Source organism: Pteropus vampyrus, unplaced genomic scaffold (genome assembly GCF_000151845.1).
Source record: "Pteropus vampyrus isolate Shadow unplaced genomic scaffold, Pvam_2.0 Scaffold212, whole genome shotgun sequence".
Lineage (NCBI taxonomy): Eukaryota > Metazoa > Chordata > Mammalia > Chiroptera > Pteropodidae > Pteropus > Pteropus vampyrus.
Genome location: NW_011888993.1, coordinates 863,139 through 885,550, shown reverse-complemented (window position 1 = coordinate 885,550; position 22,412 = coordinate 863,139). Strand labels below are relative to the sequence as shown.

General features: G+C 43.3%; 2 protein-coding genes across 6 annotated transcripts in view; both read left to right on the top strand.

Annotated features, from left to right (window-relative positions):
- The window catches only part of LOC105300431 (zinc finger protein 709-like), a 45,528-nt gene extending 28,695 nt beyond the window's left edge, over positions 1 to 16,833 (top strand). Inside the window, exons 2-6 of one of the 2 annotated variants that reach the window (XM_023538072.1) lie at positions 170 to 449; positions 2,142 to 2,291; positions 11,028 to 11,154; positions 12,226 to 12,406; positions 12,808 to 16,833. In XM_023538072.1, coding sequence (XP_023393840.1) covers positions 2,190 to 2,291; positions 11,028 to 11,154; positions 12,226 to 12,406; positions 12,808 to 14,704 — 2,307 coding nt within the window. In that variant the 5' untranslated portion in view covers positions 170 to 449; positions 2,142 to 2,189 and the 3' untranslated portion in view covers positions 14,705 to 16,833. The remainder of the gene's footprint in view (positions 1 to 169; positions 450 to 2,141; positions 2,292 to 11,027; positions 11,155 to 12,225; positions 12,407 to 12,807) is intronic. The other variant, XM_023538073.1, reaches the window with a different exon arrangement.
- Positions 1 to 22,412, top strand: part of LOC105300468 (zinc finger protein 14-like) — a 72,311-nt gene that overhangs the window by 29,174 nt on the left and 20,725 nt on the right. The gene's annotated exons all lie outside the window — the stretch shown is intronic.

Sequence of the window (22,412 nt, the reverse complement as noted above, 5' to 3'; positions counted from 1 at the left end):
GAGCGACCTGTGAAACTGGGCCATTTTCAGTCTTATCAATTGATTTCCAATTTCTTTTCAGGATGGTAATTGTAAACTCATACCTATATTTCGAAAGGGATAAGCCATTTTCAGTTATTTGACCTATAAAGTGCACCAGGATTTCCTCTCTTTATTTTTTAAAACATAGATGGCTGCAGGGATTCCGCGGGGTCACATTCACACACCGGAACGGGGTCTTTCTGTCATCGCAGTGATCCCCAGTGCCTGAAGCAGAAGCATCACGTTTAGAAACAAGCTGCACTGAACGGTGGTCCTGAGTGGGAGGTGAAGCGAGGTCTTTTTGGGTGCCCCCTGCACGTGGCCTCCAGTTCCAGAACCACCCAGAAGTGGCTGTTGGTGTTGAGAGAAGCCACAGAACCTGAGTACGGGAGACCCGCCTGCACAAAAGTTGGGACGCTTTCCCAAAGGTAGGTTTTGGCGTCATCCACACAGTTGGATATCTTAAGTGTTTTGTGCAAACTGAGTGTGTTTGTGAAGGTCAGACTTAGCTCCTTGGGTTCAAGTGCTCTTGGAAGGGGTTTTGGATTTGAGGGTTTCTGTGGGTCAGAACTCACTCTCCTGTGTTCCTTCTTGGGGAGCGCTGGGGTCCTGTAGGAGGGAGAGGGGGCTTTGTGGGGATCCAGAGTTCGAGTCCCTGGGGTTCTTGGTCTCATTTTTTCCTGGGGAGTAGCACCCTGGGCTACCTGTGAACAGGTAGAACATGGCCCCCACTTGGAACGTCTTTGACCTCTAACTCGGGGTCCCCTGTGGGCTGTGGGAGGCCGGCTGTGGATGTGAGCTGCGCATGCTGGCCACGCTGCCCTTGGTTCCTCAGAGAGGATCTGTTGCCCTGAGACCCAGTGTGTCCCACACCTAGCACGGCTGTGCCATTAACTGAAGGTCTGGGAATTTTATCTTCATGGTTGGTTGTCAGATCCTCCAGGTGCTGTCCCCAGAGTGACCACCCTCCTGGTTCTCGTCACTCTCTGCAGCTTTTGATCAAGTTCCTCATCACCAAGCCGTGATATGTTTGATTTTTGCTTTGTTGACTTTCCAACATTTCACACCTACTAGGATAGATTGCAAAAGTTAAAAAACAAACAAACAAACACTAATGTTTTAGAAACGAAGAAATTGGAACCTTTGTCCTTCGCTGGTTGGATTATAAAATGGTGCAGCCACTGTGGAAAAGAGCTTTGTGGTTTTTGAAAATGTTAAGTATAAAATTACCCTATGACATAATATTCCAGTCCAGTCTGTACTGACACAGTTACTTAAATATGTGTCCATGAGTGTTCCTTGCAGCTGTGTTCAAAACAGCCAAAAAAATGACACATCTCAAGTGTCCGTCAATGAGTGAATATATAGTTGTAGCACATACTCATGATGAAATATTATATAGCCACAAAAAAAGAATGAAGCATAAATTTCCCTGCAACATGAATAAACTCTGAGAATAGGCAAAACCATAGAGACAGAGAGTTATTCTGTGGTGGGCAGGAGGTAGCCTTTTCACGGTTATAGCCCTGAGATTTGGTTATAAAAATGGGGTTACAGTTCTCCAAACACAATGTCCAGTTTCAATGAGAACGCAGGGGTCAGCACATGAGCAGTGACGGGCAGCGCCACCATCCACAGCAACCTGTGTGGCCTTCTGCCTTCCTGTCCCTCTGGGGACGAAAAAGTTGAGCTGACAGGAATTTCCTCGCAGCAAAAGGCACGTCTGAGAATTTTAACATCTCACACCTTGTGGCTGTGCTGGGAGGAATGGGTGAAGCACCTGGCCAAGGGCCATCTGCCTAACGCCCTCAAGTGTGGGTGTCAATGGAGGGCGGGTCCTCTAGAAGTCAGAAGATCTGGGTCCGTGACAGTCCTGACCTTCCTGCTTGTAGTGAGGTCACTGGTGAGCGTTTATAGAGGGAACAGACCCATGGTGACCATGCCACCTGGCCCACCCATGACCCCAGAGGTTGCAAGCCTTTATGTCCCCTCTTGCCCCATGTGGACAAGGGGCGACATGAGGGAAATGTGAGTCAGGCTTTCCCAGTCCAGAAGGAGGACTCAAAAGGGACCACTGACCAGTGGGTTCACTGGAGCCGGTATTTTCTATATTTTCCAAGTCGACTACTGATGGTCCACAGAGAAGGTGGAGCTTAGAGAGGCTGAAGATGAGAAATGGCATTCCTGCCCAGTTCTTCCTAGTGACCATCCCAACTGTCACTCAGACCACGGAACCTGCAACTGGCCAATCAGGAAACCCAAATGTAGAGGTAAGTCCTGAATGCCGGGCGTGGCCAGCGAACTACCCACCCAAGGGAGTAAGGGAAGGCTCTTGACTTCTGTCCAGTCGGCCGTGTGCAGGTCGCGCTCTGTTCACTCAGAGTCCCAAGGTGTTTCGTTTTGGACTGTGCGCGCGAGCTCGGAGTACGGTCCAATCACTGCGCGGAAGCTCGGACTATCGTCCAATCAGACCCGGGGGCGGGCGCAGTCGCAGCCCTTAACGCCCGGCCCGCGGGGCCCATACCATTTCACTCGCCCGCGGCTCCGCTAGTGTGGTCAGGTAGCTCTCACCTGCCCGGGTGGAGGACGAGGGGTGGAGACTCCGGAGAGCCTGGAGCTCGGCCTAGAGATGGTGAGTGCGCGGGATCGACGGTCGAGATCCTAAGGGGCTGCTTCGAACTGCCCGGAACAGGCTGGAAGCGGCTGCGGGCCCAGTGCCCGGGCGCCCCATGAGACCCTGCCTGGAGATTTCTCCTTCGGCAGCGGGGAGGGATTCCTGCGTCCTGTCCCGTCCCCACGTGTGGATCCCGGAATGCGGACCCCAGTCTGCGAATGGGCTGTGGGCTGGGGAGGATAGGACCACCACCAGATTGGGTTGCCTGCAGGGACAAGGTTCAGAACGTAGAGATGTGACTCGCACAGGAGTCCTTGCCCCTCTCGAGGTAGGACTCAATGGAGCGTGCGACACCGTTGTGCCGAGGTTGATTAAAGCGAAAGCTGATGCAGCAAGGGAGCAGGCTCCGAAGAGGGTGGAGGTGGCTTAGAGGGTTGCAGGTACAACGCGTTTGCGGGCACCCAGAGCTGGGGGACCGTCCCATTCCTCCTTCCGCACCTCCCCCACACGCGTAGAGGCAGTTGCCCTTCAGCGCATGCGCAGCGAGAATACACACGTCTAGACTGGCCAGTTTCTTTAGCTTCTTAAGCCTCCCCCCAGGGGCTGGCATTTAACTATGGTAATGAGGACAGGTCACCCCAAGGACGGGTCTTTAAACTGCTGCACAGGCGGGCGTGAGGCTTTTCTTTAACTACATCACCTCTTTGTGGTCACTGTTGCGTCATTCCGTGTTACCAGTGTGGGAGGGTATGTCTCAAGGTTGCGCCCCCCAGCGGCAGGTGTGGGCCACGTGAGTACCAACCTTACAGCGGTGCCCGCGACTCAAGTCAGATAGAGAAGGGCTTTCTTTTCTGGGTAGAAGTGTGAGCAGGACAGCAGTGTGACAAAGACCGCCCTCCGGATACTGAGCACGTCCCCGGCTCGGGTCCGCAGGGATTACGGTGCATCTCGGTGCTCGTTCCGATGAGGGGGTGCAGTGAGCTCGGACTGAGGGCACTGAAGACCGAGTCAGGCTTGGATAAAAGATAGGATATTGTAATCACGTGGTGCAGCTTGTGGCGTATGAAAAACTCCTGCTTTGCGGGAGAGACTTTCCTGTAAAGGAATTACTAAAAGGGGCGGGGCTGCGAGTGGAAAGGGCGCGCGGACCGCGCGACTTGCGGTGTCTTTGGAGTTGGGCAGATAGATTTCCAGCAGGTGTGGCTGGGATGGCAGGTTTCTGAGGTCAGCGTGGACTCAGTAGAGGCCGTCCCCTGGCTGAGCGAAGATGGACCGTGATCAGGGTTTGGGGTTAGGAGAAGCTGAACCAATGTCTGGTCAACAAGCATCAGTTCTGCCTGGTCCCTGGAAACGATCAGTTCACCTAATCATAGATGAGGCTCAGAGTGGACAGAGAGGCAGGCTAGTGTCCTGTCCTGGACCAGCGGGGCCTCTGTGAATCTTCTCTGAGTTGGATGGGGAAGGGGTTCCTGCAGCGAGCCCCGATTTAGAACAGAGGGGTGGGGGTGGGTTCATCTCACCTGCATCAGCGATTCCTGGAGCACAGGGTTCAATAGGATTCAGTGTTGTCAGCTAACCCCTGAGCGCAGTGCCCTGTGTCCAGCTCTGCACTGAGTGGGCACAAGCTGCACCTAGAGCTGGTCCTGGGTGGGAGATGAAGGAAGATGCAGTGGGATCTTGCTGGACGCCTCGCCCTGCATGTGGCCTCAAGCCACCCAGAATCACCAGGGAGGAGCTGTTTGTCCTGAGAGAAGCCACAGAGTTTGGGATGGAATGACTCACCTGCATGAGGGCCAGAATGGTTTGTCCTCTCTGAGGTGTGCTGTGGATGCCTTGGGGCTGTTTCTAAACCATTGGTTGATTTTTCACCCTAAGATTTAATAATAATAATAATGCAAACACTGGTGGTCTCCCCGCCCAGTGAACAGCTAGGCCCTAGGCAGGTGTTGGCATCGCCACCTTTTGTGTGCTTTTGTTAAATTTCATGTGCGTCCCCTGGCCAGGGAGACTACATCCTTACTCTGTTATCCTTCCAACCTTTACCGTTTCTCATTCATCACCCAGCAGCGTGTTGCTTGATTCTGCCTCTTACACTTCCAGTAAGTGAACGTCACCAGCAACACAGCATTGATGTCACACAGTGACTTTTCTGTGACCCTCAGCCCCTATCTGTTTCACATGTGCTGGTGTCTGAGACTCGGTCCCCATTGACTCATTCATTTTTGTGCTTGTGTGGCCTCGGTTCTGTCAGAGTATTTTTGATTAGTCATCTGGGTTACTACACCTTCTCTGTTTTTTTTTGTCTCCTACTGCAAACTGTGATGTAACTTTCTTCACTTTGAGACAAATGCTGAGGCTAAAGGTTATGAACAAATTTAGAATTATAGTGTAATGGTGTATTGATTCCCCACACACCTCTCTTTCCGATGCGTTCATCTCTTCAACCTCATTTCTGGCACTTAGAATTACCTAACTTCATTTCCATCCATCTAATATGTGACCTCGTGGTGACGTATAGTTTCTACTGATCAGCATTTGGGCAGCGCATGTGGAGTTTCACCTTCTGTGATGCAGTCCTCAATCTCTGGGGACCTTTATTTCATTATTATGTATATTGTTTTCTGATTTTTTTTTTAGATGCTCTGGACGGTAATGAATCCCTTTTCACGTTCAGACTCTACATATTTCCTGTTTTTTTTTTTTTTATTTGTCTTTTCACTCTATTCTGTGCTGGTGAATGGACTCTTAATGTTAGTAGAAGTGAACTTGTCCATCTCTTCCTTTGAACCTTGTTCTTTTCTTTTTTATATAAGAAACTTGTTGAGTAAGTCATAGACACTTGACTCTGACTTGTTCTGAAAGTGTTCTACACTTAAATCTGCATCAAGTTGGTTATTTCACATCAGGTTGATAAGAAGGACATTGATTGTCTTCTGTCAAAAACCGTTTTTTTATCCCTGTGTTAACGTGTCCTTCGATCGCAGCCGGCGTCTGGGCTTGATCCAGCAGAGATTCCTGCCCACATGTCGTCCTGTGTCAGAGACTTTAATTTTTATCCATGGGTCCCTTTTCTGCTGTAGTGTCCTGTCTCTGTCACTCTTTGGATTTAATTGTCTTCATGAGTTTTAGGAAAAGTCCTTTCACTTCTTTCTGTATAGATGTGGCCATTCTTAGACACTCGTTTGTCCTTTTAGTTTTAAAAATAGTTTATTATAATTTTATATCCTTCGGTAAACTTTGTATTGGAAAAGTCTACAGTATTTTCCCAGTGTCTTCCTTTTTTACTTTAACATAGTCACCTTACCTCTGACAGTTTTGGTCACCAGATTACAGAGTGTTTGCACGCAGGAAGCAGTGCTGTGACACCAGCCAAGTGTCCTACATTTTAACTCAGTTCTGACACTAACTGGTGGAATTTATCAATGCAGTGAATTATTTCTTTACCTATTTTCAGCCCCTTTTTCCTCCTTGGAGGATGTGATTAGGTCTGAATATTTCACCCTTCCACTTTTGGTTGGGTCTCTTTGGTGACAGCCCCCTTCCAGGAACCACCATAGTCGCCTCAGGAAAACCGAGGGTGCTACCGGTGGTCTCATTACTCCCTACTTTTCAGGGCCTTTAGAAGCCTCGGCACCTCAGGAATCAGGAGCAGAGTCCAGTGCTTATGTTTTCTATTATATCAAAGATGTTCTTTAGAACTAAAAGAAAACGTGTAACAAATTGAAAAGTTTTCATCAGAGTTGGTTTTCATCATCTAGATTACCTTTAAATATTTTTAACTGTTTTTAGTGATTGCAAGTGAATCGCGATTTATTTTTATATCATCTTTGCATTCTGGAGGCTCCCTAAATGTCGTATTGTCTGCTTCTCTTTTTATGTTTTGTACGTCTTCCATAATAATACTTTGAGTTGTGAATATAGCCAACTTACTCTATGTTTCTACATCTCATGTGTTTTTTTGTGTGGTATCTGGATGGTGTCTCTAATGAGGGGTAACGTAATGGGTCTACATTTTTAACCTAATTTTGGGGTAAGGGTCTGACTTTCATCTGTACGTTCTTCAACGATCACGTCTTATCAACGTGTCCTTCCACAGGTGATGCAGATTCCCCCATTTCTCAACTGCTAGGGGTTTTTATGGCACTAGGGCACGTGTTTTTGTTCATCTCTTTGGGCGTTGTGCCATAGCTCCTTTAAGGTGGTATCGTGATAAGTTATCGATTTCATAGCGTTTATCTGTAAAATGTAGTGTGTGGAGAAAGTGTACTCACAACTGCACAGCCACCTACACAATGTGAAGTAAATGTCCGTGTGAGGACAGCCTGGCCATGAACTAGACAGGGCCCTCACACCAGACACCGCACTTGAGATGGATCCCAAGACAGGCCTCCTCCCCCCGGTGAATGATGCATCCGTGCGCCATTTTGTTTTCAGTCCCTGGTCAGTTTGTGTCAGTTTTCAGTCATTCGGTCTTCTGTGAAATGAAAGGTCATTCACTAGTATCGCTTCCTCATGTTCCCTGTTAAACCGGAAGCATTTTCATGTCTTGATTCCACTGCTAGTGGCAACGTGATGACGTCGAGGTTTTCTATAATGACAAGTACCTCTAATGACATTATTCACATCTTGTGCATTTGGATTTTGTAGGGTCAGCTGAGATTTTTCACATGGATCCCTGCCCATTGCCCTATGCCCTGGTTCATGTGTGCTCTTCCGTATTAGGGCTTTTTAGGAGGCTAGGGGTTGATTCACCGCATACCGGCAACCCAATAGATTGAGGCATCAGGTGATACCACCTGCACCAAGAGAATAAGGAAAAGGATAGCTCTCTGTGAGACCGAGGCAGATGTGAGCTCTGCAGAAGGCCAGAGAGAGAGTGGGTGAGGCCTCTGTTGTGGCTGATGCTGGGGTGTGTGTGGTTTGACCCACTGACCCCATGATCACAAAACATGGGGCACATTTGGGCCATCTTATCAATTGGCCTGAAGTGGCCCAGGCAGGGAGGAGGCTGGTGTCTGAGAGCTGTGACTAGTCAGACTGCAGTCCCACCCCAGATGCAAGCCTCCCCATTAGAATTCTCCACTGATGTTGGCTTGATACTGACACAGGCATCATCTCCTTTAATGGATAATGGACTTGTCTGAATGTGAATTTTAAAAAGCCAAGTGCACAAGGGGGATGTATTTTAGTGAAGATTAGCAGGCTTTGGACTTTGCTCTTTTCAGGAAATTGGAGAGAGGAATGAAAACATGTCAGGAGTCTGGGCTCTCTGCGATGTTTTAGGTCCACTGTTAACTGGTGTATTGTGCTGCCTCATTGCTGAGTTTTTGTGCCATTTTGTCCTTGTCCCTTCCAGTAGTGGAAGAGCTTGTATGTAAATAGGAGAAAACAGCAGAGGGTTTCTGAGCGTGTAAAGGAATCTGTCCTGAGGGACATTTACATTTGTAATACCCCTGGAAGGAGGCTCAGAGCCACAGGTGAGGGCCTCTCTCTCTGGATTGCACCAGATACCGGGAGGGCGGAGCCAGGGATTGCTGAGAGGGCTCCTGGTTTCAGACGCTGACTTGGTCATGTGGAGGCTGCCAAACCTGAGCATCCTCACCCTAGGAGAGATTTTCATGTGATACCATGACGAATTGGACAGTTATTAATAATAGAATGGGATTCTCGAATGTGTCAGTTTCAGACTGTACGGTTCTCTTAATGTAAATAATCCATGTTTGAAGACCAGGGTAGGATTTTGATATTGTGACTTATAAGAAATAGGTATGTTTAATTATTCAGATAAGCAAACTATAGTCTGCAGACATATTTGGGTTTGGTCTGCAGACATATTTGGGTTTGGTCTGCAGCTCTGGCTCACAGCTCCCAAACACGTGGGACATCCTCTTTTGACAGGAGCGAAGGTATCCTTTGTCATGTTGTGATGACTTAGAAAGCACCCGAGGATGGCCCCTGTGGAGCCAACATGTGTTTATAGGGTTGCAGCTTTCAGTCCCTCCTCTTGACATCCAGGGACAGAGTGTGGGCAGCTTTAGGGGTTGGTAACAGGTGCAGGTGTGGAGAGAGGGGTGCACTGGGGAGGAGCGGATGCTCCGTGCCCCATCCCCACAACTTGCCCCGTGCATCTCTTCAGCTGCTGTCCTGGAGTTATCATCTTACACAAAACAGGGATCTAGTGTGTCATGCTTTTGTCTGAGTTTTATGAGCCTCTCCAGCCAATTACTCTAATTCTAGGGGAAGGGTTGTGATATTTTTCCTTTATAGGCAGTCAGGTGGCAGAACAGGTGACAGCCTGGCCTGAGGCTGGCCTCTACTGTGGGGACAGTTGGATATACAGGCTTCTAGGAGAGAGCTGTCACCCTGTAGCATCTGATGCCATCTCCTGGTGGACAGTGTGAGCATTGATTGGATTCTGACACTCAGCTGTTGTTCTGACAGTACTGGGTAGAAGTGTGATGTACCACCTCCCACCATCAAAACAGCGTCAGAACACAATTTCCATGTAATGTAAATATTCATTTCCCACAAGTGCTTTTTCATATCTCAACCTGCTCGATCTCTGGAACATCAGTAATGTTGTTTCCTTTACTTGCTAAATATCTATTGGTTTTCATAAAAATTACCATGAGTTTAAGAATGATATGTTCGTAGTGTATCTGAATTAGTTTTTTTTTCAACATCTGTAATTGAGATATAATTTAAATTACCAGCAAGCTTACCTTTTATAAAATTTAATGGCGTTTAGTATATTTGCAGAATTGTACCACTATCCTCTTGTTCTCATGTTAGCAAAACTTTTTCACTGACTGAACAGAAACCAAACACGTGCTGGCCGTCACTATGCCTTCACTAAACATTCCCTTGGTTCTCAGCACTTTATTAGCCTTCTTTTTATCGAGTGGCTTTCTCTGTATGTTTCACCTAAGTGACATCATGCTGTGTGTGGTCTTTGTGAAGCCCGGTAGTGCCCTTAAAGGTCCTTGACTTCATGCCATGGGTCGTCACTTTGTTCTTCTTACCATCAAACATATTCCACTGCGTGAATGTCTTACATTTTGCTCATGGAAATCTCTGGATGGAGTTTTCAGTCGTTTCAGTTTTTGTCTGTTACAATTTGTGCTGCTGTGAGTATCTGCATTAGTTGTTTTTGTTGACGTTTGTTTGCATCTCCCAAGTGTGTACTCACCTTGGAGTGGAACTGCTGTGTTATGCGGTCACCACACTCATCATTTTGAGTACTTATTGGACTGTTTTCTGATGTGCCTTATCCACTTTCCTTTCCATCAGCCGTGTGTGAAGGCCTCATGTTCCTCACATTCTGGCCATTGCTGGTCTGTCTGTCTCCACAGTCATCCTAGTGGTGAGAACAGGTATCGGCTGTAGTTTTGGTTTGCATTTTTCCCGATGACTAACGTCCAACATCTTTCGTGTGCTTGTCGGCCATTTGTATTTGTCTTTGGAGAAATGTCTGCTCACATTTTTTTGGCCTTCATTTAATTGTTCCTTGTATTTTATATGGTGGTCTTTTATTTTTATTGTTTCATGTGAAGTTTTTCTGTCAATTTTCAGAGCATCTTTTAAAAAAAATCTTTATCATCATTTTCTTGTTTTTTTCGTTTTTTGTTTTTTTGGTGTGGTGTCATCACATGTTGCTCCAAAGACAATAATTAGTTATATTTTTCTGCTGATAAAGTCTTCTTTGATTTTATAATCATTTTATCATTTAGCGATTCTTCTTGGTAGGATCATTTACTCACATTTTAGACTGTTGGTTGTTTGTATGAGACACCCTGTTGGCTCGATAGATTCTTCCGGGATCAGGCATATATTTTACCATCAGGCCCTGATCTGTGTCAATTCCCACAGTGTCCACCTCTTCCCAGGAGGAGTGGGGTCTCTGCCTCTGTCAGATATGAGGGGACTAGATCAGCTCTCGATGCTGATGACTTCCAAGGCGAGAGTTGTTCCAACGAAGCTGCCTTGGATGTCTGCGTGTTCACATCTAGACATTCTAGTTCCAGGTTTTGATTTGGAAAGGAAGCATATTTTGAGTTATCCAAGTATCTATTTTTGTTATCTGAATGACAGTTTTATAGTTTGTCATTATTTTATCTCAGACCCTGTATGTTTCCGGTAAAATCTTTCTTACCATTATGCGTGGACAGGTCCATATCAGTTGTGGTTTTCACACTATTATTCAGGTTTCCACACTCTACCATCTCTGAGTGTATGTCATTTGGTTTACTAGTTTATTATCATTTCCCATGTGAATATGAGCTCAGATGTCCTAGGAATTGAGTCCTGGTCCCTGACTCTCACCTTCTCCCTTTCTCTTATACATATTGGTAAAGAGGTGTCTTGTTGAATCAGAATATGTGGGATGTTTTAGGATGTGGTGGTCTTTGCCGATGTGGCTGTGAACTTCACCCGGGAAGAATGGGCTTTGCTGGATAATTCTCAGAGGAGGCTGTACCGAGATGTGATGCTGGAGACCTGCCGGAACCTGGCCTTCGTGGGTAAGGACGGCTTCTCTTCTTTGTTTAGATTTCACGGGAGACGTTGTAAGAAATATAACGTTTATTTCTTCTTGGGGTATGTGGATGAAAATATGTTGAACATAACACAGCTATAATTCAAGACATGGTTTGTACCTGAATCAAATGGCTTTTCCATGAAAAAAAAAGTCCCATGTATTAACCTGTTTGTTTATTCCCTTGATCAAGGCTGAGGTATCTTATTTTACGTGTGAGCCTCACCCAGTGTCACTTTGGGTTCTTGAGAGCAGCTTTATAGTTATGCCCCTCAGGATGTCACACTGTGATTATTTCATATTTGACATGGTGATTTTGCTGTATTTAAACTCACACTTACCCAACGTCACTGGTTTTGATGGTCATAGTATCTTATTATCTTCATTGAGTGTTCATTGCCCTCTATTCTCCTCTAATTAGCTTTTTGAAGGAGCAGGGCAGTCAGTAGTCAAGCACTATTTGATGTTCCAGTGGTAGCTGGGGACCGTGAGTAATGCTTCATCTAAAACCTCTGGTGTCTGTGACACCATGAAGGAAACAACCCAGAGAAACAACAGGTTCTCGTAACAGAATGGTATTTGCACATGTCCGTTGAAAACATGACTCCCTGTGTTTGAGAAAAGTGATGTTTGTCATGTACCTCTCTTTCTGTTGGACTTTTCATGTATTTTAAATGATTCGGAAAGCCTTTATCTTCTCTTGTGATGAGATCATTTGGAGGAGTGGGGTCTCTGCCTCTGTCAGAGTGCACTCTGTGCATTTTGGCCAATTTTTTCCTAGTTGGCATTTTCGATTATATTTACCTGAATACCAGTCTGCATATTTTCAAAAGTATTTCTTATTAAACAGGTTACCATTTTGACTCATTTAACTTATTTTCGCCAGAGTCCCAAACACACAACATCCTCAGTTCTTTTGTTTGTTTTTGCTCGCTTGTCATTCATCTTTATAACATTCATTTACATTTTGGATCAGCACATAAATACAGAGAGATTATTTTCTTTTTTCCCACCATTCTATTTACATGGAATTAATTTATTCTATCGATATTTGTAGGTTGTTACACTGAAGTTAAAATCTCTGGATCATGTTCTCAGAGGAATATTTTGGACAATAACATAGCCAATAAAGAGAAAACAGTAAGATTTACAAGAAATGATTCTTGGTCAGTTTGGGGTGAAAACCAGACACTTAATGACAATGGAAATCAGCCCGTAACCCAGGAGACGCCGTGTAGGTGAGTGGCACTCCCACGGGAGCAAGGGGAATATCTCCAAGTGTTAAACTAAGTTAAAACAATTTTTCAAATGTATATAAATTTTGCTAAACAATTGTGTACCCAGAGAATTTTCTCAAGACGTTTTCATAAATGTGATGTAGATATTGAGCTTCTGTTAAGCTATTCAGTTAGAAAGAATGATGAGGAAATATCATGTGTAAGAAATCTTGACTGTTTTGTCCCTCTTTGTGCCCCCAGCAGGAGCACTAATTTTTTTAGGATGTCACAATGCAGAGGTTCCCACAAGCATACCCATTTATTGGAAGTGGCAAATATGTATTTAAAATAATTATTTACTGTATTCATCAGCCAGTAATAAATCACTTATGATTATTAACCTGTAATTCTGTATTTCATAGTTTTAACAGGAATCATTTACTGGAGAACCTCTGTGAAACTAGTGAAGGTAGTCAATGTGGAGACACCTTGAATGCAGTTACAGATCATCCCCTGCATGAGAAACATGTGAACAAAGTTAATGCTTGTGAAAGTACCACGTCTGGAAAAGTCCCCGTGCAGTGTTCATCTTTTCAGAATCGGGATAAATCTCAAACAGGATACAGACCTAATTCAAGTGAAGAAAGTGGCAAAGTCTTGAGGTTTTCTTCATCCCTGCAAGAACATGTGATCACAGGCATGGGAGACAAACCATATGTGTGTAAGGAATGTGGAAAATCCTTTTCTTGTCCATCCAAACTTCAAGTCCATGTTAGAATGCACACTGGAGAGAGACCCTATGAATGTGAGCAGTGTGGAAAAGCCTTCCGTCAGAGATATTACCTTCAGTATCATGTGAGAATACATACTATGGAAAAACCCTATGAATGTAAGGAGTGTGGAAAAGCCTTCCACCTTTATGCCTCCTTTTGGAGACATGTAATTTCACATACTGGAAAGAAACCCTATATATGTGACCAGTGTGGGAAAGCCTTCAGGCTGCGAGAATGGCTTCAGTCGCATGTGAGAACACACACTGGGGAGAAACCCTATAAATGTAAGGAGTGTGCGAAAGGTTTTTCTACATTGTCTTCTTTACGAGGTCATGTGAGAACGCACACAGGGGAGAGACCCTACAAATGTAAGGAGTGTGGAAAAGGTTTTTGTGCATCCTCATCTTTACGAAAGCATGTGAGAACACACTCAGGAGATAAACCCTATAAATGTGAGCAGTGTGGAAAAGCTTATAGTCAGCGATACTCTCTTAAATTACATGAAAAAAAAATACACACTGGGGAGAAACCCTATGTATGTAAGGAATGTGGAAAAGCCTTCAGGCATTATTCCACTTTCCATACACATGAAACAGCACATACTGGAAAGAAACCCTATGAATGTGAACAATGTGGAAAGGCCTTTTGGTGGCAACGTTACCTACAGACGCATGTGAGAACCCACACTGGGGAGAAACCCTATGAATGTGAACACTGTGGAAAAGCCTTTGGTGGACGACGCTATCTCCAGAGACATGTGAGAACACACACTGGGGAGAAACCCTATCAATGTGAACAGTGTGGAAAAGCCTTTGGTATGCGACGCTACCTTCAGACACATGTGAAAACACACACTGGGGAGAAACCCTACAAATGTGAGCAGTGTGGGAAAGCTTATAGTCATCGAGTCTCCCTTAAGTTACATGTAGAAAAACACACTGGGGAGAAACCATATGAATGTAAGGAGTGTGGGAAAGCCTTCGTGCATAATTCCACCCTCCATGCTCATGCCAAAGCACATACTGGAGAGAAACCTTATGTATGTGGACACTGTGGTAAAGCCTTTAACCATAAATCAATTCTCTATAAACATGTAAGTGCACATACTGGAAAGAAACCCTATGAATGTGAATGGTGTGGAAAAGCTTTCTATCAGAGATACTCACTTCAGTCACATATGAGAATACACACTATGGAGAAACCCTATGAATGTAAAGAGTGTGGGAAAGTGTTCCGCCACCAGTTCTCCCTTCGTAGACATGCGATCTCACATACTGGAAAGAAACCCTATGAATGTGACCAGTGTGGGGAAGCCTTCACACAGAAATCCTCCCTTCAGTCACATGCAAGAACACACACTGGGAAGAAAGTCTGTAAATGTAAGGAGTGTGGGAAAGGCTTTTCTTCTTTGTCCTCTTTACGAGGTCATATGAGAACGCACACAGGGGAGAGACCCTATAAATGTAAGGAATGTGGAAAAGGTTTTTGTTTATCCTCTTCTTTGCGAAAGCATGTGAGAATGCACTCGAGAGATAAATCCTGCTAATATGAGCAGTGTGGGAAAGACTTTTACTGTAAATCTACCTTTATAAACATGGAAGTGCACATACTGGAAAGAAACCCTATGGATTTGAACAGTGGAAAAGCCTTTGGGCAGCAATGGTACCTTCAGACACATGTAAGAATACACTCTATGGACAAACCCTATGAATGTAAAGAGTGTGGGAAAGCCTTCCATCATCAGTCCTTCTTTTGCAAAAATGCAGTTTCACATACTGGAAAGAAATCCTATGAATGTGACCAGTGTGGGAAATCCTTCGCACAGCGAGTCTCCCTTCAGTCAAATGTAAGTATACACACTGGGGAGAAACTCTAGGCTTCTCTTCTTTGTCCTCTTTATGAGGTCATATGACAATGTACTCAGGAGATAAACCCTACAAATGTGAGCATTGTGGGAAACCTTATAGTGATTGAGTCTCCCTTAAGTAACATGTAGAAATAACACACTGGGGAGAAATCGAATGAATGTAAGGAGTGTGGGAAAGCATTAACGCATATTTCCACTCTCCATGCACATGCCAAAGCACATACTGGAGAAAAACCTTATCTGTATGAGCACTGTGGGAAACTCTTGAACTGTAAATCAATTCTGTATGAACATGCAAGTGCACGTACTGGAAAAAAACTCTATGAATGGGAACGGTGTGGAAAAGCCTTTGGGTGACAAGATCACGTGAAAATACACACTTGGGAGAAACCCTATGAATGTGAGCATTGTGGAATGCATTCACGCAATGAGAATCCTTTCAGGCACGTACAAGAATACACACTGAAACCCTATGAATATCAGCATTGAGGGAAAGCTTTCAGGTTTTCCACATTTCTGCAAAATCATTTGATGATACAATTCTGAATACAAGTACTGTAGAAGAACCTTTCTCCCTTAAAATCTTATGATCAACATGAACAATCGCACTGTCGAAAAACTTTATAACTGGAAAGAATGTAGGCTACCCTTCAGCATTTCACTTATTTTTGTACATGGAAACTCAGCAGAACAGAACTCTAATGATACAAATAAAATTTGCCTCTGTAAGTGCCTCATTGTTAATAGGTATCCACTGTATTTCTAGCTCATATTGCTGGTCTAAACTCTTTATGTATATATCCTTCACCTCTTCTTCCATCTTTACTACATTTATTATGTTTAAGTAACTGTCCAATTACATAAAACTTGCCTCATTTCTACTACAGTTTCTTATGGACTCTGATAAGTGGGGTTTTGTTTGTTTTTATGTGCAATTTGATGTACTTTTAGATAAAAGTTTGTTTCATTCTCACTTTTGTTACATTTCTAATATGTGAATCTTACATGAGACGTATATTGTTGAAGTTACTGTTCTGGTCCACTGCTGCAGATACTAGAGAATTCTGACTCGATTTCCATCCTCCCTTTTAGACTTTATAGCCGAAAGACATATCTCTCACATTTGCTGCTAGCGACAGCCGCAGATGAGTTCTTTGCAGAAGTTAGTAATTGTGGAAAGATTTTAGAGCAGACAGTCACATGAGATTATGTTCACAATTTGGTCTCTGTTCATTGTTTTTAATCTTGATTGGACTTAGGCTGGATGCATTGTGTTGCAAAGAGAAAGCTTCAGACACAGAAGTGAAAGCTGGTGTTTAGATGTTTCCACAAATTGTGTAGTCAGACTTAGTGAAGTGGGAACCTTTATCCATTGTCCTGCTCTTTTTACTGAGGTAAAAATTATGAGAAGAAAGAGTAATATGATGTTTAGAGGGCAATTATAAGAAGTCATGACTTCCAGTTCTTTTATACCATCAGGACACATTGATGCATTGAAACGTATTTGGCCAGAGTTACAGCACATTTTTTTTAAACCTCTTTGCTCTACTTGTCTGGAACAGTTTCATCTAAAACCATGGTTGGTATTTGTTTCCTCTTAGGAGATTGCACAGTCTATTTTTGGGCCTTCACCACCATGGACCTTCTGTGGTTTCCACGCTCACACAGGGCATTGCATTTCTTTGTAGCTCTTTGTTGTCCATTAAGTCACCAGGACAGCAGACCATTCTGGAGCCTTATTTAAATGTATTCAATCATAGAACAGGACTTTACTCCACTGGATAATAAAATGTTACTGTTAAAATAAGCTTCTGTTTTCAACATTCCGTTTTTTTAACGGCCATGTTTTTGAAGGTTTATAGTGGAGGCGAAAATTCCATTCAGAGTCATTTTTTCCCGTCTTCCCCGTCATAATATTTTAAATGTGACCCCTAACCACTGTCTATCCAGCAAGGATATTCATACATGTTAGTCAGCTTTTCCAACCACCTAACAGTGGCATTCTGGTCTGTGTGACTCCACAAAAAAGCGTGGATTGGGCCACATTCAGTGTCCACACGAACTCCAACATATTTAGAACCATGACTCACAGGGAAGGGGCCTGACACATCAATTTGTGACTCAAATCTGGTTGTTGGACCTAGGCTGTTTTTGCTGTTGTCTTGACCTTTGTTTACAAAACACAGGAAACATTAAGTCACTATATTTCAAGGGCAGTCAGCATCCCTGGCAATAGGCAGTCCCACGTGGGCACTCTGGTGGCCACCCTTTCTGTGCGCCCTATCTACTGTACCTACTGAAGGGTCAGCTTTAAGGGCAAATGCCTGGGCCAGGACATAAACTTCCTAATGGACTAGGGGTGAAAGTGCCTTATGAGCCTGGACGTGGACAACAGGACTGGTTCAGACTTCTGCAAGTAAACACAAATGTCCCCTCACACGTCACTGAACATCCAGCCCTCAGCTTCCCATTGAACAAAATACTGGATCGATTGTTTTGAAGCAGCACCATTGTCAGTGCAGAGAAAGAACTTCCAGGGCTCTGGGTTGTTCATCAGCCAGATGGCTCTGCCTTCTGCTCAGCGAATGCTGTGCTTCCTTCCTCTGTGACACACCTCACCTGGGGAGCACCGTGGATGCCGCTTGGAGCTGTTCCTGTGTGGGCCAATCTCAGGTTCCTGTCTCTTCCAGAGCCGGGACCCATCCAAGGGGCACTGTCCCCTGCTGTCTCTGCCCCAGCGCCTGGCCCACACTTTCCGGAGTTGCACACACGTGGAACTCAAATGGTAGTCCTGCCGAGGAGATGTGCAGAGCTTTAATCACCATGACCAGTATGCTACTTCTCGCAAAGGTGGCTAGCTGCTCTGATCCCAGTCACACGTGTGCTCTCTCTTTACTGGGTAGCATAAGGGACAGAGACACTTTTAGGTGGGGAATTAAACTGCCAAACCCCAATGTGAAGCTTGCACCCCTTTCATGTTTCAGGGTTGGATGGGCTGCACCTTGTCAAATTCCTGGGGCTGCACACATCACGTGACCAAGGATTTGCAAACCTCACGGTGGTGCCTGGGCTTTGAATTTTTTCTGGGTTCTCAGCCCATCTTCTCCCTTCCAGGTGTTCCATCAGTGCCTGCAGTGTCCTATGGCAGAGACAAGCCTTCACACATTGACATGACATCATCAGTGTACTGGGTTTATTTTACTGATATTGGCAAGATCAGGATACCTCTGGGACCACTACACCAGACCACACTGTGAAACTGTTTAGGGAGCCTTGCTGCAACACTTGTAAAATTTATTACTGTCCCACTTCACACTTACCAAAATCCAATACTTGAATCTATCTGCCTTTTCAGGGCAGCCAAATAAAGTATACAAGCAGGAGATTGCAGTGGAGAAAGGAAGTGGTTTAATATTGAATAGGCCAGTCTGGAGGACAGGGGGCTAATGGATGAAAGCCCAGCCCCCTAAATGGCTTGTCAGCTACAGATCCTATAGAGAGAGATCAGGACACTGTGAGTTAGAGATTTGGGTTCTGCTGGGAGCTGATTGGTCTGAGATGAGGTGAGGGTAACGAGTCACTGGTTTCTTGTCAGCTCGGTCAGCACCTTCTGGATCAGTCACCTTTCCTGATCCCCAACTCTGACCTTTGATTTCACTTGTTCCCCGTCGGCCATACAGCCTCTGGCCAGGAAACAATTTGGGAGCCTTGCCAGAGAGGCAATGCCCGTGGCGGGCGAGTCCTGGCCGGGATTCCCTCTGCGAGTCCCGAACAGCGGCCAAGGCTGTATTGCATCAGGGACCAGGGAGGGTCATTATTCAACAGGTGCTGACCGCCCTGGGCATATGGCTCCTTTGGAATAAGGACACATTCTTGAACTTTGCTCCACTGTTGGGGGAGTCCGCGTGCACAGCGGGATCCCCTCCCAGATGCCCAGTGTCCTCTCCCTGGGACAGTGTCATGAGCATGTCACAGACTCTGAGGCGAGGACAGTGGTTCTATGCCGACTAGTTTGTGCTTCTGTGTCTTTGTGATCAGCTGGGCTCAACATGGAAGTCGAGTTCGTCTCCCCCGGTGGACAATCAGCGACTTCCTTCCTTCTGTAAGGGCTTTTCCCCCAGGCTGGTCCCCTGTGTTTTGCCTCTGTTTGGGGGGCTCTGTTGGAGATGGGGATGGCTGTGGGAGTTGTACCTGATTCATCAGCCAGTTCGTTAGTGTTCATTCATTTTGCATTTGACTGTGCACTTTGTAACCGGCCTCGTGGCCCTGAGGCTATGTTAAGAGTGTCCTGAATGTCTATATACGTGTGCCATCAATGTGAGGTGGTTTTCTACTTCTGGATGGTATCGTTAAAATTAATCGAAAGCCAAGAGCTTGTAACGATTGTGTTTTTAAAAATTCTCGGAATGAGAATTCACGTGATTGGGAAATATTTGATGTTAAACTGGTTGGAGTAGGGTTTGGTTGAATGTGATGCAGGACAGGGAACTTTTTCCAAGTTGGGGAATCAAGCCCTGACCTGAGAGAGAAAATGGTCTTTGCCTGAGCGTGAGGAAGAATCAAACATACACCAAAGTTAGAGTCAGAAGGGAAGTTTCTTAGAGAAAGGGAAAAGCACAGACAGGGAAAAGCAAAGACAAAAAGCCAAGACAAGAAAAAAGGCCTGGAGTCTTGGGGGATCTAGTTTATATGTCATGTAAACTAGAGTTAGAGTTCTCGTGAGTTAGAGTTTAAAGACTTTTTACCCACTTTCCTTCTATATGGGCTGACAGTGAAGAAAGACAAGAGTGTGTAGCATGAAAAACCTGCTGGCAACTCCCAGCCTTTGATCTCTAGGTTCCTCATAGTTTTAGCCTTAGAGAATAAACTATTTTATTTTATGTAGGACACCACTGGAAGACTCTTTTCTTGTTTTCCCTTCACAGTGTGGGGAAATGGGTTGTTAGCAATCTCAGCAGAAATCTTCCTTTGTTCTGCAGATGTATCTTCGAATATAGCCTAATTTTTACATTTTAGTTCTCTTGCCCCCTTCCTACATGAAATAAACATGTCATTTTGAGTTATCAACATTGAATATTGGATTTTTGTTTTACTCGACTTTGCAACACTGGGATCATGTTATCTCTGTCACAAAGTTGTCAGCAAAACAAAAAATAGCTTGGTATAATTGACATTAAAATGTAAGTATTAAGAACTAATGAATTAAATATATTTATAATAAGAGATTCTTGATAAATTTTTCAATAAGAATAACATCAATGATATGTAGGCTTACACGGTTTTCCAAAATCTGTTGTTAACTTTAAATGTTAGAGTGTTACTAAGATAAATGATAAAAATTATTAAATAACTAGATATTTTGAACGAACATGAAGTACTGAAACATTAATTACTAAGTTTACCTGCTTTGGCTTCTTAGTACAGAGAAACTGAAAGGTAAATTTGGATCTTGTCCTTTATTTAAAATATATGTATTTTTAAATTGTGAATATATTTGCCCATTAAAGATCCTATGTTTTAAGAAAATATAAAATGTATTTATAAATTCACCAATTTAAATAACGGTAATGGCATACTTTTTAGTTGTCAGTAGAAATTGAGGTTCTTAAGAGTTAAAATTTTAATTGACATAGAAAGAAAGTATGTTTTTGGTAATAGGAGGTATAAGGTCTAGAGATACATTTTTGAAATAAGGTAAAGAAAGTGGTTTGTCCTAATGGTTACTTCTGAATGAGCAAAAATACTAAAACTAAAATGTACTGGGGAAGTAGGACAAGGTTTGTAAAGAGAAATCAGAGGGAATTTTACAGGTGGTTAATCTGAATAAAATTAGAATGCAGTTAAGGAAGTAAATTTAAATATCAAAAGTAAGTTGATACAGAATAAGATTTGGTTGTTTTCTACTCCGTTAAGAAGACAAATATTTTTCTCGCTGTATTTGACTCCAGATAATATATTATGATATCAGTTCTTCCTAGGAAACAAAGATTCCTTTTTATTAAAATAGTCCGTGTCTTAATCAGGTCCTGATTACTTAAGAAAACAATGATTTCAATCCTAAGAACTAAAGTTATACTACTAATAAACACCTATGTTTTTCTTTGATATTTTTTGTTACTTTGGATGGATAATTTAATAGTTTCATAATGTTATATGATCTTTTTGGTCAAGTGTGTTTGACAACTTTCCCAGAGTTTACATTTTAAAAGAAAACTTTTTCTTGACCTGGAAATGGCTTGGGATTACTCCCATGGGCCCCTGGAGTACTTCAAAGAGTTGTTGTCTCTGTTCCTATTAAGAATTTTCAAAGTAGTCAGGCCTATTTGATATACTAAAATTAATTGGGAAGCTTTGTCAAATACAACAATAATCATGTTGTGTTGTATGCATATACTATTATTGAAATGGTTGTTCTTGAGATACAAACATCTCCAAGAATTTACAAAGTTTTGATATAATTGGCAATTCTAATTGTTTTCTTTAAATGTTAAATCGTACTCTGACAGTGGCTTGGTGGAGGTGGGGAGTATTATTCCCCACAGTAAAAACAAGTGTCAGAATACAATTTAAATCTAACGTAAGAAATCTTTTCCCGCAAGTTGTTTTTGAAATATCAACCTGCTTAATCTCTAAAATATCTGTATTTTTTATTTACACTTTCTATTATTTGTTGAATATCTACTGTTTTTCAGTATAATTGTCATTAATTCGAGAATATATTTTTAGAGTATCTGCTTTTATTTTTTCAATAGTTTTAATGAAAATATCATGTGTATGTGATTCAAAACTATGCATTTTTGATATAGTTTTCTATATTGTTTCTTATGAAGCTATTATTTAGGTTTTCAAATCAGTTGTATACTAACAACTGTTACTATGTTTTATGTTTCATTAAGAGGATATTTTTAAATGTCCCATTCTGGAGGATTAATTTATTCCTGTAATTTTGTCAATTATTTTATCTAAGGTTGACATTACCAATTCCGATAACTCGCCAGAATAGCACATTAAAAAAACTATCTCAGATTATTTCAGTAAACCCAGAAAATAAACATTTTATGCTGTTGTTCAACACTAATCCATGACAAATTTCTTAGGAGTTTAGTTAGGAATAGATAAGAACTTTCACAACTTTTCGAAGGGCCTCGTCAAAAGAAATGTTTATAAAAGAACGCATACGTAAGTGGTCAGTGTGTTCAAGAAAATTATATACAAACAAGTATCCCCATCACTCCGGTCCCCTTCAGCAATAGACTAGATATCTTAGCCAGTGCCATGAGAAATGGGTAGAAATTTTATAAAGGAAGTACAAAGTAACATTTATTTTTCAGAGTTGAAACAACTGTGTTATAGAACCTGAAACTATATATGGGTAACCATAGGCAAA